At 42.7% G+C, this 14,481-nt stretch overlaps 1 protein-coding gene across 1 annotated transcript; it reads left to right on the top strand.

Moving 5' to 3' along the window:
• Window positions 1-621: 621 nt before the first annotated feature.
• On the top strand, window positions 622-14,202 carry CDV3 (CDV3 homolog). Its single transcript, XM_043966940.1, is given in 6 exon segments — window positions 622-1,139; window positions 1,142-1,284; window positions 2,079-2,155; window positions 9,667-9,803; window positions 10,517-10,676; window positions 12,173-14,202. Coding segments are annotated over 6 exon segments (633 nt in total). The 5' UTR covers window positions 622-1,030; the 3' UTR covers window positions 12,180-14,202.
• The last annotated feature ends 279 nt before the right edge of the window (window positions 14,203-14,481 follow it).

The raw sequence follows: 14,481 nt of genomic DNA on the forward strand, positions 1-14,481 counted from the left end.
AGTCCAGGGGCCATAGCGTGTCCCTTCAGTCTTCTCCCAAAGGTGGTAAAGGACCAGAGCCAAAGGAAGGTTCTGAACGTCACCATCCATCCTCACAAAACAGACCAGCTAGCACATACACACACGTGCAATTCACTTTCTTACGCATGCGCCCGGCTAGGCGGAAAATAACTTTTTTTTTCTACCGGGTTCCCTATTTCATTGAAGTTCCTCCCTCAAATCCAAACCTGTAGCCAATCAGGTGATTCGAGACTCTCTGGGACGTGAGGCGCACGCGGGAGGGCGCTAGCTCATTTGCATAGTCCCACCTCTCCGCCCCCACCTCCTCCGGGGCGGGGATTGTCCTCTAAGCATTTCGCGCTGCCACCTGATTGGTCGTTTCTCCCCTAGCCCTGAGTTTCCCCCTCTCCCTCCCGTCGGCTCTTTCAAAAGTGAGGGCGGCGCCAAGTGGGCAGGTACCGCCTCTTTTTTTTTTTTTGCCCTCCCTCCTCCTCTCCCTTCCCCTTCCCATTCCCTTTCCCTTCTCTGGGCGCGCGTGCGCGCTTCTACCGCCCTCCCCCCCCCCCCCCCCCGTGCCCGCCCCGCACGTTGAGCGTCTCGCTCTCTCCTGCCCCCTCCCCCCGCCCGTTCCTTTTCCCCTCTGGCTGAGGAGCTGGCAGCAGCGGCCGCAGTAGCAGCAGCAGTGGCACTGGTGGCGGCAGCAGCAGAGGCGACCTGTCTCGGAGCAGCAGCAGCAGCAGTCGCTGGAGCCGCCGTCGCCCGTCCTGCCCCCCGCGTGCGCACGGAGCCGTAGCCGTCCGCGGGACCCCGAGCGGAGCGGACCGTACCACCGCCGGGCGGCGCGCGGGGGGGACAGCCGGGGCCCGCCCCACTAGCCCCGCCGAGCCCGGGCGCCCGACGAGGACGAGGCGGACGCCGGCCGCCGCCGGGGGCGCTGCTGCGGTCTGCGGGAGCCGGGACCGGCGCTGAGGCCGGCGTGAGGCGGGAGCCGGGGCCCCGAGGAGCCGAGTCCTCGCCGGTCGCCGCGGCCATGGCCGAAACCGAGGAGCGCAGCCTCGACAACTTTTTCGCCAAGAGGGACAAGAAGAAGAAGAAGGAGCGGAGCAGCCGGGCCGCGGGCGCCGCCGCCGCCGGGGGAGCCGGGCCGCGGGGGCCGGGGCCGGGGCCGCCGGGGGCGGCTTGGCCGGAGGCGGCGGGGCCGGGGGCGGCGGCGGCGCCCGGCCGGCTGAAGGGGCGGCGGGGGCCGCGGGCGCCGCGGGGCCCGGAGCCACCACCAAGACCAAGGTGAGAGCGGGCGGCCACGCAGCCCTAGGCCGCGCCGGGGCCTTGGGGCCTGGGCGGGAGGGCGCGGGCTCCTTCCCCACCCCCTCCCCACCCCGCCATGTGTCCGAGCAGGGGGCGGCGCCCGCGGCGTGGCCGGGAAGGAGCCTCCTCCGGGCCGCGGCGTGGACCGCCGGGCACCCACGTGACGCGCGTGTCCGCCGGCCTCGTGGGCCTCGCGGACCCGGCTTGGCCGGGCTTCCCCTCCCAGGGAAGCGGCTCCGGGGGCACCGCCTTTCCTCTTTCCTCCCGTGGTCGGAAACTCGGTGGATTGTTGCCCCACGGAGGGGGCTCCTAACACGCCCTGGACGTGTGACCCCAGCCCCGAACGACCCCCGGAATGCGGGGCTTAAGCCGCCCTGTGCCCCCCTTCCCCCCATGTCGTTTAGGGGCGTTTGCTCGGTGTCCTTAACGTGGACTCCCTTTGGTCAATGACTCGCTGAGGGCGAACCCCGCTTCCTTTGGAAGCAACAGCGTTTGCAGGACGTGGTTGTACTAAAGCAGCTAACAAGGGCCCCTCTGTATCTGGGGGGGAGCACGTCCTTGTCAAATCCAGATCTTTTAGGGAACGTTTTGTTTGAGACGCCCCCGAGGACTTGCATTTGCAACAGTTGGAGTGTTCACAAAGTTGGTCGTTGGGGCGGGGAGGGAGGAAGCCTTGGAGCCCGGTTAATACCGGGGACCCACCTTCTCCGAACCTGGTTTAGTAAACTCTTATGGTTACGTCGTGACTTTAATTAGTAATATTGGTTTTTCAGGATGAAGATGAATGGAAAGAATTCGAGCAAAAAGAAGTTGATTACAGTGGACTTAGAGTTCAAGCAATGCAGATAAGGTACAGGTTTTTTTTTAAGTGTTTATTTCGGGGATACTATTGAGGTTTTAGTTTATTTTTAAGGAAATTCAGAAGCAGCCTTATGATAAAACTGATTTTAGAAACGGGCACTTGAAACAATAACGAATTGTATATATCTTAAAGTTAGCTCCTATTTGCTCAGTATTCTATTGCTACTATAGTATAAAACCACCAAATTCTGAAATTCTTTGGAGTTAGCATAAATTTAAACCATAGTTATCAGTATTGGAATGTAGGAAAGTTGATTAAAATAAGTAAGATGGTTTAACACACCCTTTTTCCTGAATAAACTTGATCAACTTGGACGGACATTAGAACTGATTTAGTCTGCTTGATGTGTGTTCTGGGCACAGGCCCTGGATACAGGAAGAGTCCTTCCAGAGTTCAAATCTGGCCTCTGACACTTAGTAGTTGTGGTGACGATGGACAAGTAACTTAATCCTGTTGGCCTCAGTTTCCTTATCTGTAAAATTTGCTGGAGAAGGAAACAGTAAACCACTCAAGTATCTTTGGCAAAAAAAAACCCCAAAAGGGGTCACTGAAAGTCAACATGACTAAAATAATATATTCTCTAGTGACTTAAATAACTGTTAATATATGCGGTTTTAGACATATCCTAGGTGAATTACTCAAAGAAAGCTACAGTATTCTGTTTCTAAAGATAGAAACAAGACAGATTTTTCATTTAAGGAAATTTCCTTCAATGCAGCTGTGTAAAAGACATTCGTGAGATTGTTCACTTGTCTTTTAAATTCTACTCTTGGAGAATACTTGTGGCTGCCTCACTCACTGAAAATGTAATATTAGTTTCCTTAACTTACCCAGTTTTAATCTTGCAGGTGGTAGTTTACTGACTTTAAAAACTAGTTTTTAATGTAACCTTTGGGAGTAAAAAGCTCATCACAAATTTGCCCTTTGTTATCAGAGTAAAGTATCAACCTTCATCTGGTTGTAGGGGATCACTAGGAAATAACATTTGTTTTAAAATTCCCTTATCAAGCTATAGTCATTCATTAATAAAAGGTCAAAACACTGCAGTTAAATCTAAGTTTTATTTTCAGTTCTTTCTGATTTGTTGGATGTTCTGAGTATTTAAGTGGATAAAGTCCTGGAATAGGGAAAGTATTCTGCCCCTGGTTCTGTTTCTGCTTAACCCCTCACCGTTTTCTTGATCTGTAAAGTGGGAATGGTTTAACTTGCCATAAGGTCAAATGAGCTATGGTCCATGTAAAAAAATTTGCAAGCCTTAAATGTCAGCTGTTGGAAACTAATCTTAAAATCTTGAGCCTTTCCTTTCCTATAAACCAAGCTCCAAATTGGCCTGCAGTTCTCTTCAGAACAGTGCTTGGATTTGAGGGGTGCTGAGTGACTCTGGTTGACAGGAAAAACTAATACTTGGCAGTCTTGCACGGACTCTGCTGACTTGTAGATTCTGGGGAAAGACTTGAATGGTGTTATGATCGTAACCATCCATTTCTTGTTTGAATCAATTTGTTAGGATCATTGTTGCCAAGACACTTTTTTGCCGAGAAGATCGAGCACTAAATTAGGGGGAAGAAATTCCATTAGCATGACACTGAATCTTCAAAGCATGAAGATCACTTAATAATATTCCTGTTATGGAATTCTAGATTCAGTATCAGAGCAGATTCTTATCCTTTATGACTTTAACTACTTTTGCTCTTATCAATATTTAAATTTATTTTGTTAAACATTTCCCATTACTTTGGGGGGGGGCAATTGGGGTTAAGTGACTTGCCCAGGGTCACACAGCTAGTAAGTGTTAAGGGCCTGAGGCTGGATTTGAACTCAGGCCCTCCTGAATCCAGGGCCAGTGCTCTATCCACTGTGCCACCTAGCTGCCCCTGCTCTTATCAATATTTCACAGCAGGTTATTATACCTTCAAGTTCTGCCAAAGGACAAATTTCAGATTCAGTATTTCAATTTGCCTATTTTACTCCTAGCCAACACTAGAGGCAAGGAGCCCTTACCTAGCCTTACAAAGTCTTTAAACTAACTATGAGGACTTAACTTCCATTTAGTCATAAAGGCCCTCAAACAAAATTTGGCAGTTATGCATCTAACCTGCTTTCCTGAGGAAAGGGCTTAATATAGACTATTTGGGGAAGGGGGAGGGATTTCTGTTTTGTATGGTAAGTACAGGGTCAGATCAGACTCAGTTACATATTGTTTGTCCAGGGACACTGTTGGAATCTTTAGAATCTGAGATGCTTGAATCCATGTCGTCCAGCTATTGTTTTATACCTACTGAAGTGGAAGAGTGAGTTGAACAGCTAGTTGAGGAAGAGATATAGGAATCTAATGTTTCTTCCAACTTGGGAGCAAAAGGTGGGAGAAAAATATTGGGTATGGGGGAAAGGGGAGCAGTTAAGTTTCGAGGACAAGTGTTTGCCCTTTTAAAGTAGCATCACACCTCAAAGGCCCTCTTGCTTTGGTTATTATTTTGTTGGGAGAGAGTGTAGTTCTAAATTTTTAACTGTTATCAAGTTTTTTATGCTAGTTTGTGCCTTTGCCCATTGTTCCCTCTTAAAAGTTTGGCATATTATAGATGAATGAACATTGCATAAGGTAAATAAATGTTGGTTAAAAACAGCAAAACAAATTAAGAATTGCTTGTTTCATATTTATATGCTAGTTCTATTTTTGTGCCATGGGTATAGGGATATCCATATAATTGGGTGTCTACATCAGTAGCTTTGAGTACTGCATCTTGAACAGCTCTCACTTATGGTTAATATATTGACAAGCCTGTCAAGTTATCAAGGCAAGGAGGGATTTGATGCTATTTAAAAATAACACTCCCACTTTTGGTAGATTTGTGGTTGAGACTGGTCAGCCTTAACTAGTAAGGGATTGGTATCTGCCAGCTAGTATTGTCCCAACCCTCCCAGTGACATGTAATGTTCAGTCACTGTAGGGACAAAGGCAGTAGAGTGATAGGTATCATTGTAAATTACTGGGCTTTATGATAGGAATGTCAGCCTCATTTTCATCTGTTAAGTGGGGTTGTGATAACATGTTCTTTCTGTCTCAGAAAATGGGACTCAGGAAAAGATCTTGATGTTGGGAAAGACTGAAGGCAAAAGGAGAGGGGACAGCAGAGATGGATTGTGTCATGGAAGTGTCAGAGAGATAGTGGAGGATAGAAGGGCTGTGGTCCACAGGATCATGACTGAAGGACATTGAATTGTAATGGGCGTTAAACAGACCTTTCCTCTGGTCAACTGGATTTCAAGTATTTGTCACACTTAAGATGTTGCTTAATGAGCATCATGGGAAAAAGAATAATAGAAAAGGGGAAAGACCTGTTTGTATTATGGACACTAAAGAAAACATTTCACTAAAGGTCTGTCACAGCTCTCTCTCTCTTCACTTTCTTTGAGCAACTCTTTATCCAATGCTACACTCCATTTCCATCTTCAAGCTTCTGTCATGTGCCAGCCATGTGTTAGGGGATATAAAAGGAGGTGTCTTCTGCCCTCAGGAAGTTTACAGTCTAACTTGATAGAAATTTCAAAGTCCTACTTTAAAAGCTAAACCAGATTTAATGGAATAACTGTCTTTATGGCTATAAGTATGATAATCACAGCATATGAAGTGGTAAAAACTTAGACTTTAATAGCTGTAATAGTAACTTAAAATGCTAAAAATTGTCAATTTATATATTCTTACCCATACATTTCAGCCTTCACAGTATGGATAGATAAAAATCAAAGTAAGTTTGTGATTGAATCTGCAGACTTTTAGTAAGACCCAGCTCTAACATGTCTCTCTGGTTTCCTAGATGAGTCAATTAGAAGGGAGTGAGTGTAGCTAGAGGGCAGGTGAGCTGGAGGGAAAAGCAGGTTATTCAAATCAAAATTAGGAACTTGCTGCGAGGCTGGGATCTTTGTAGGTGGTGACTTTAGGAGCCACAGCCAGCCTTTGTTTTACAATACAGGGATTGATGTTTGTGATAACTTCCATGAGTTTAATAGGTTTGTTTTACCCTAAAAAATGTATAAAAATAAATATAGTAGTACTTCGGTCTGCATAGAAACAATGGGATGATGTGTACAAATAATTAATAATAAATAATTATTATTAATGTGGAAGTGACCCCTGATACCTCAAACTTTGATCCTATACTATGTAAGGTGTTTGTCATTCAAGAATCAGCTGAGCTCAGTTCAGAGAGGCTTAGAGACTTGGTTTTGGCCATAGCCTTCGGTTCCTGAAGATCATTTACTTTGATAATTCCTAACTGAGGTCCTGGATCCTAACTTGTTAGAAATAACAACCATAAACACTGTTTCATTTGCAATAAACATGTAACCACAATATAAAGCTTGGTAAAGTGGGTTTGAATTGATACTTACTGTTTTGCCTTTCTTAATCATAATAATTTAATGATGCATTATGCTATACTTTTTAAAAGTTCTTTGCTATATTGTAACAAATCAGGAGTGAAGGATCCATCTTCTTTTGAGTTAATTTATTTCAGGGGAATATTTTGGTGGAAATAGTAGGGCTACTTTGATCCTTCCTTTTTTATCTTGCTTATGTTGTGAGTGTGTGTGCCTGTTTAGAACCAGTTTAGTATTGTTAGGGATCCAATTGTTGGTCTCATACAGCAACTTTTCAAATAGTGCTGTTGAGCTGGAAAACTTCAAGGAAGCCCAGCAGTCTCATCTTGGCATCAAAATGTTTTGTTTTAAAAATATATTATTGATATCTTTTATCCCCCCCCCCATCTTCCCCCACTTCCAGAAAGAAAAGCAAATCTGATTAATACAATGAAAAAATCTGATGTGCAATGATCTCCACCTGTGAACTCTCTCCTCCACCCATCTCCCAAGGAGCGGTACAAGTTCCTTATATCTGTTTTTATTAGGCTTCTCTGTATTTAATTTCAGCACAGTAATGTATTCACAATCAGCACTTGTTGAGCCCTCATTAATGGCACCTTAGTGTTTTAAGGCAGGGTATTAAGAATGCCATTATTTTTTCTTCCCTTTGATCATTCATATTGTTTAACAGTGTTCTTATATCTAGTGGTCTTTTAGTTTGCCTCATAGCTTGCAAAACTAGAGAACTGTGATGTCCTTTCTGTTATTTTTAAGGACAAAGTGTGATTGTAGAAAGTTGTGAGACTAACTTTAAAAAAAAATTTAAGACTCCTTTAAAACTTGTCCATATTAGTGTTTTCCTTCAAAATTCCCTTAACCACAACACCATTCAAGTGATGGGGCCATTGCTTGGAACTGCTGGGGAAATTTGTGAAATTGTGTCCAATTGTCAGTCTCTTTGCTATAGTCCTCAGACTCCCCTTTGGTGCTCGTCCCTATTTCTCTTACTCTTTTGCATTCTTTTCCCTCTATCCTCAGCTTAACCTTTCCCTCTCCATCATTCCTGCTTCCTGAGCCAACAACCCTGTTACTGGCTGTAGCCAAGAGAAAAGAGGGACTATCGGCCAGATTCAAGCTGGGAGCCAAGGAAAACCTTGTATACTGCCTGTCTTCTCTAAGTGCTGTCAGTTGATAACATGGGTATAATTGGCTGAGTGCCCTAAATTCAAATTTTAGAAAAACTTGTGTGAAATACAAGGTAGTGACTTGGAAGGGAAAGTACTGAAGTATTTATAGAAGTTTTTTCTGCTTTATAATGTTTACCATACTCATACAATGTTAGTGTTGCAAAGGGACCTTAAGAGGGTCAGTTGACCCATTTTGTAGGTAAAGAACAATCTCTTTTTATCCCCAGGAAGATCTGAAACTAGAACTAAAAACAAATGTTTTTGCCAGTATGCCTATTTTAAAGGGGAGGGGAGATGGTTTCTGTAGAGATCGTAAAAATGGCTGTGTGATGAAGTCTTTTAAAACATTAGATTTGTTGCCAAAATGAGGGCTTTTTCATGGGTTTTAGGAGACTGCTAGGTAACCTGTGTGCTGTGTACCTCAGTTTCCTCATCTGTAAGAGGAAAGGATTAGTTCTTTTCTAGCTCTAAAATTTTTTGTTCTACAAAAATTTTGTGCTTAAAAAAAGGTATGGGGATACATTTTGCTTTAATGCCATAAATACTTTTGTATTAATGCTTAGATGTTTTGGATTTTTTCCTCCTGTCTGCATAAAGTAGCCCACCTATTAAACTATGCTTAAAAATCAATGTTGAGTGGATAGAGCACCAGCCCTGGAGTCAGGAGTACTTGAGTTCAAATCCGGCCTCAGACACTTAACACTTACTAGCTGTGTGACCCTGGGCAAGTCACTTAACCCCAATTGCCTCACTTTAAAAAAAAAAGAATAAAAAAAAATTAATGTTGGTAAAAGGAACCTGAGATCCACACATTTTAAGGTTAAAAGTGTAACATTGTAGGAATTTCTAAAATTTTTACTTGGGGAGCCTAGAAGTATACCCCTTATGGGCTAATTTTTTAAAAGGGAAATTCTTAAGCTTATTAACTTTTTTTTTACATTCTAAAGTTTTGTAACATGTACAATAAGTATGGTCCTCTACACATACAGGGTACATATGTAATGTGCTTTAGTTGGTTAAAACTGCACTGAGACTTGGGAAAACACCCCCACCCCCCTCCCCCAGCATATGCAATTGCATTTGATCCTGGTGATCTTGTGGGGACTGTAAGTAGTACCCTCCCCTTAGAGATGAGGAAGCTGAGACTCAGGTTAAGTGACCTTAGGTTAGAGGATTTAGGTTCCATTTGAGAAGACTGTTTAATTACAGGTGAGTGTCAGAGCACAGCTAGAGCTGATAGGAGGGCCCAGAGTCCAGACCTAGATTTCTCAAAGTTCAGTCTTCAATGTTGCCTCAGGATTGGTGGCCCTTGAGAAGAACTTGTGGGTGTTAATTGGAAAAGGCTAATCCTGGGGCACCTTCTTAGGGTTCACCTGACAGACGAAGCATAATTCAGTTTGTCTCCAGGTTCGCACCTCTCATTTTCCCTGCATGCCCTTTTTTCCCATCATCACCCCCCTTCAAAAATGTATCTTAAATATACCTTTCAGAAGTTCTATTCAAAAACTTTTTGGGGCAGCTAGGTGGTGCAGTGGATAGAGCACCGGCCCTGGATTCAGGAGGACCTGAGTTCAAATCTGGCCTCAGACACTTAACACTTACTAGCTGTGTGACCCTGGGCAAGTCACTTAACCTCAATTGCTCCGCCAAAAAAAAAAAACCACCAAAAAACCAAAAACAAACTTTTCCCCTCGCCCCAAACTAGTCTGTTGTTCCCACTAGTGCATGGTATATTGCTATTTTCCCAAAAGGAAAAAAGGCTAGTAGATGGTTTTGTAGTGTACCTAATAATTAGAAGCTTAGTAGATTTTTACCCCCAAAGCCTGAATAAAGCCCAATGTATTGCTTAAAAATGAAAATTATCCTTATGAGCAACTAAACTTAACTAGTCTTGACATTTTTCCTGATTTTTTTTTTTAGTCTTAGATTATATTCACCTTTATTTTCCACTAGTGAAAAGGAAGAAGATGACAACGACAAGAGAGAAGACCCAGGGGATAACTGGGAAGAAGCTGGTGGTGGCGGCGTAGAAAAATCATCTGGTCCTTGGAATAAAACAGTTCCTGTTCAAGCACCTGCTCCAAGTATTGGTAATAGGTTTTTCCCCTCAAGTTAGAGCATGATTTCAGGACATATTATCTAAGTGTGGGTTTTTCTAATTCTATAAGCGAACTAGCTACTGAACTGTTAATCAGAAATCCTTTGAAAAATTGTGGTGATCAAAACAAGCTTTATTAATAAGTAAGCTTTATCAGTAATTTATTAAAAGTATACATTAACAGTGGCTCCTAAGTTTTTTGGGGGGTGGGTGTTGATCAAAATTCATTGTGATTAAAGTACATTTATTTTTACCTTCATAGAAAGTCACAAAGGTTATCTTTTTTTGTCCCTTTTAATATCTATTTGAGTCTACTATGAGCAAGAGATTATTACTTATTTTACCTTCTGTAAATCTTAATACATTTAGTTCTATTAACAGCAAAATTGTCTAAGAACTTCCTAGAAGTCTAGGCAGGTAAACTATATATAGTACCTGTGTAGTACTTCAATTTGCTCAGTAGTGGGGACCCTAGCTAGTCCTTGTCTTGTTTGTTTAGGATCCTTTCTCTTAGGGTTGGCAGGCTAGCTTATTAAAACTATGCACATAGGCCAAAATGAAATTGATTCCTATTAGATGATTCCTATTTAGAGCTCACCTAGATGTCGGAATTCTTTGTTTCATGAAGTTCATTGGGAAGATAGGACTCATATTTTGCTTTGCTAGAGTTTCTCCCCCCCCAACAAAATCATTTTGTGTTGTTAGTTACAGAAACCCCAGAACCTGTTATGACTGGTGGTGTATACAGGCCTCCTGGTGCTAGGGTGACTTCAACGAGGAAAACGCCACAAGGACCACCAGAAATATACAGCGATACACAGTTCCCATCATTGCAGTCCACTGCCAAGCATGTAGAAAGTCGGAAGTAAGTATAACTAAAGTGGTTTTGGACAGTTTGGGATATGTTTGATAATTTAGGTTCATTGATTCATGCCTCTTCCATCCCTCTTGACTAGAAATCAAGGAAGAGGGATGAACATGGTCTGTTATTAGTTAAAGACCTCAGCTGCCTTAGTTGATCACTAAGGGAAAAAATGGGTATAAAATACGTGGAGGAGAAAGGAAATGGGCCCTGGGGAGGGAAGAGTGGGGAACACCAAAGGACAACACACCTTCACTGTTTTACCTTGTGTAATTCTAAGGATATGGAAAAGTCTAATTTCTTCAGTCTGGCCCACATTGTTTAGCAAGTGAAGATGGTATTAGATGGTTGGCCTGTGTGTTCAGTAGACACCAAATGTTAGTACTGCTTCTGAACATAGTGGGTGGCTGGAGAGCAGATCCCAGGCTGTTTTTTTCCTTTTTCCCTTTAAGAACACAGCAGTTTGAGAGTGATCTTTCACTTAGCCTGGATCTTTCAGCATTATATGCTTATAAAAATTAATAAAAAGCCATTTCCTTACATTTGAATATGCTGCTCCCCAAACCTCCCCTTCCCCCTTTTTCCTTTATCCTGTTCACTTCTATGAGATGGAACTTGTAGAACTTTAATCAAGATTTTAGTTTAACTTTCATGACTTTTCCAAAAGGATAACTTTATAGGTCAAAGGAATTACCTTGTCAAATAGGAAATAGCAATTTTTAGATTGTCTTCAAACTAGCCCTGAAATTACCTGCAGTTAATACTGCAGGATAGATCACTGTTAAAAGATAGGACCACATTAGAAAACAGGACTGTGTTCCGTTTCATAGAAACCTTTTGTTTTTATGTCAAGGTTACTCCAGTTCTAAAAAATGGCCAATAAGTCCTTTTAAAGGAGCTATATTAACTTTGTGACACCCGTCTTCCCCCCCTAGATTCTTCTTGGGGTGGGTTTTTTTCAAGGAAGGTTATTTTCAAAAATACCTTAGTCAAGAAGAAATATTTACTGATTCCATTTCTTTTCCCTTAGGGATAAAGAAATGGAGAAGAGCTTTGAAGTAGTAAGACACAGAAATAGAGGTAGGGATGAGGTTTCCAAAAACCAGGCACTTAAACTGCAGCTAGACAACCAGTATGCTGTGCTTGGCAAGGATCAGTAAAGCTGCCCACACATTACAATTAAGGAATGGCTTTTTGATAACTCTCCTGCTAAGGTAACTAAACTCCATCTAACGGCCATGAACAACAACCCATCTTGTGATGTCTGCCAGATCTCCTGCAGCACGTGCAGACTGTTTGACATCAGTGATCGGCTGAACTGCTGCCCTGTGGAAGCTTAATGTGTTGTACACCATTGGAAGTGGGGAATTCTCAGTTGCTATAAATTGCTTGAACTAGATTCACCAGTGTTCTTTGATAGTTACTCTGCAAAAAACCAAACCAAAACAAAATCCCAAACCCTGCAGCCAGTGGTCATTTCGAAATCTTTTTATGTTCAGATACTGAGCCTTCGTAAGGGTTGACTACCTCAGATTTGCTGCACTCATTGTGGACACCATGTGGATCACAACTTCTGGATAAGAAGGTTACAGCTATTAAGTGGCGATGTGAAACTTGAAACCAGCTCTACTGGATTCCTATCAGAAATCCTTCGAAAAGTCAGCCATTTGGGTTCTGATCTGCTATAAATGACAAAGATTTAAGTGACCTTAATTAACCTGTCCTGGGCCCCATCCTTAAGGAAAACTTTCTTTAGTAGCTGTGGCGATATACGAACCACTCTCAAAAGAACTGTGTTCAAATAAACCCATGCAGAGCTGTTGTGTTTTTTTTTAACCCTTTAGCTGTAGCCATATTCTGAGGTTACGAGAAACTAAATTTAACCACACTTTGAAGTACAAAGTGGGATTTGGGGGGTGGGATAGGGGTTGAATGGTATTTTTTTTTCTTTAGCCATTTTTATTTGGGTAGCACATGTGTTGTATTTTCTGCCAACAAGGCCTTCCTTGCTTTGACTTAGAATCTAAGTTCTTTGAACAGAGCATAATGCTTGGTTGAGTAACTTGAAACATCTGTTAAGAGGGATTGTGAAATATGTTTCATAACCTGATTTCCACCCCCAAGGGGCTGGAACTCCATAGCCTTTAAAGAGCAGTGGATACCAAGGCTTGACTTCAGGTGCTGCTAAAGCCTCTAATCACCAGGTCTTTTAACTTGTACAGTATGTATCTGACAGGAGTACTGATATCTAGCAGGTGGGATTGTCACCTTTTTTTTTACTTACTAGAGTAGAGGTGTTCAGTCTCCTGTGAGTTTTCTAGCAAAATTGTCTTGCTCCTTTTTTGACTCAAACCTATGAGTAAATCTTAATCAGAAGCTTGGTGTGCGCAAAAGCTTTCCTGATGTTTCACATATACTGACCAATTGTCAATTGTGTGGTTGTTTGACAAAATTCCCAGGTGCCACACTTGTCCCTACCTTTTCAAGGTCAGGATATTTATTGCTGCAGTGATTATCCTGACTAGCTCTGTTGGATGTGTCTCTGGCTGTTCAGTGGTTGGGGTAGGGGGTGGGAGGGGGGAAAGAATGGGGCAAAAGACAGGTGACATAGCACTTCTGTTTTTATAAACAATCCAGTAACTTAGTCCTTAAGTGGGACCTGACAAAGCCACCCAAAGTTATTGCCTATGGTATGAAAAGTTTCATTCTATCTAATTTCAGATTCTGTTTCATCTTTACTAGTTTTGTCACTTTGATTCAATACAAATTGCAAAGTGGTATGTGACCACTTGATGCGCAGAGTCTAGGTTTTTCTCTATTACATTTCAATGCCAAATTCAGGAGTTGCAGACTTGCCACTGATGAGAGTGAAGCAAGTAGGTGAGTAAAACAAATTTCCCTGATGTGATAGCAGCATTATTCTCTTGTAAGGGATCAGATGCAGAAATCACCTTCTGACCCCTGCCAACTGCTTCTTGGCGTAGTTGCTGGCGTTATCGAAAAGACTTGGCAGGCTAGCTCCCTGGCCTCATGAAAGGTGTACCTGGACAAGTCGCTGAGCCAAGGAGGAGTTGGATGTTCAAAAGAGGAACTGGGCTTACTCGGTTAAACTGAAGACTTCATTTGGGAACCAAAAACCTTAGTAAAAGAATTGAATAGAATTCTTGGACTTTGAGCCATCTCTTTTCCCTGAAAAGTATGCATCTTTGCCAGCAGTGTCTTGTTGGATTATATTACTGAGGAATGAACTGAGATGATTATGTGGAAGTGTTATTTAATGGCATATTGTACTAGAAGTTTGAGGACCCAAGACCTGCAGTAGATTTTAAATCCTGACTCTTGTTATAACATTTTAAAGAGATTGTGAAATTTGTCAAAATGCACATTAATCAAGTTTTAATATACTGTATGATGGGTAGATGACTGTCCATTGTACCTTATTTTCCGTATTTGAATTCTCAGGCACGGTTTTGGCAGCGCAAGAACCCTGTAACATCAACAAATTCAATAAAATGGAAACGTATATGGATTCTCAGACTTAATCCTTAATGGTACTCTTGGTGGGGGAGGGGTTGGGATGGAAGAGTGAGTCTTGAAAAGAGATCTCGCTGTAAAGACTATAAAGCTTTTTATGCTAGGAGGGGTGGGGGCAGCAAAAGTTTTTGGTTTTGGGGTTTTTCTTGGTGAGGCAGTTGGGATTAAGTCACTTGCCCGGGGTCACACAGCTAGTCAAGTGTCTGAGGCCCGATTTGAACTCAGGTACTCCTGACTCCAGGGCCGGTGCTCTATCCACTGCACCAGCTAGCTG

The sequence above is a fragment of the Dromiciops gliroides genome, chromosome 5 (genome assembly GCF_019393635.1).
Source record: "Dromiciops gliroides isolate mDroGli1 chromosome 5, mDroGli1.pri, whole genome shotgun sequence".
Taxonomy (NCBI): Eukaryota; Metazoa; Chordata; class Mammalia; order Microbiotheria; family Microbiotheriidae; genus Dromiciops; species Dromiciops gliroides.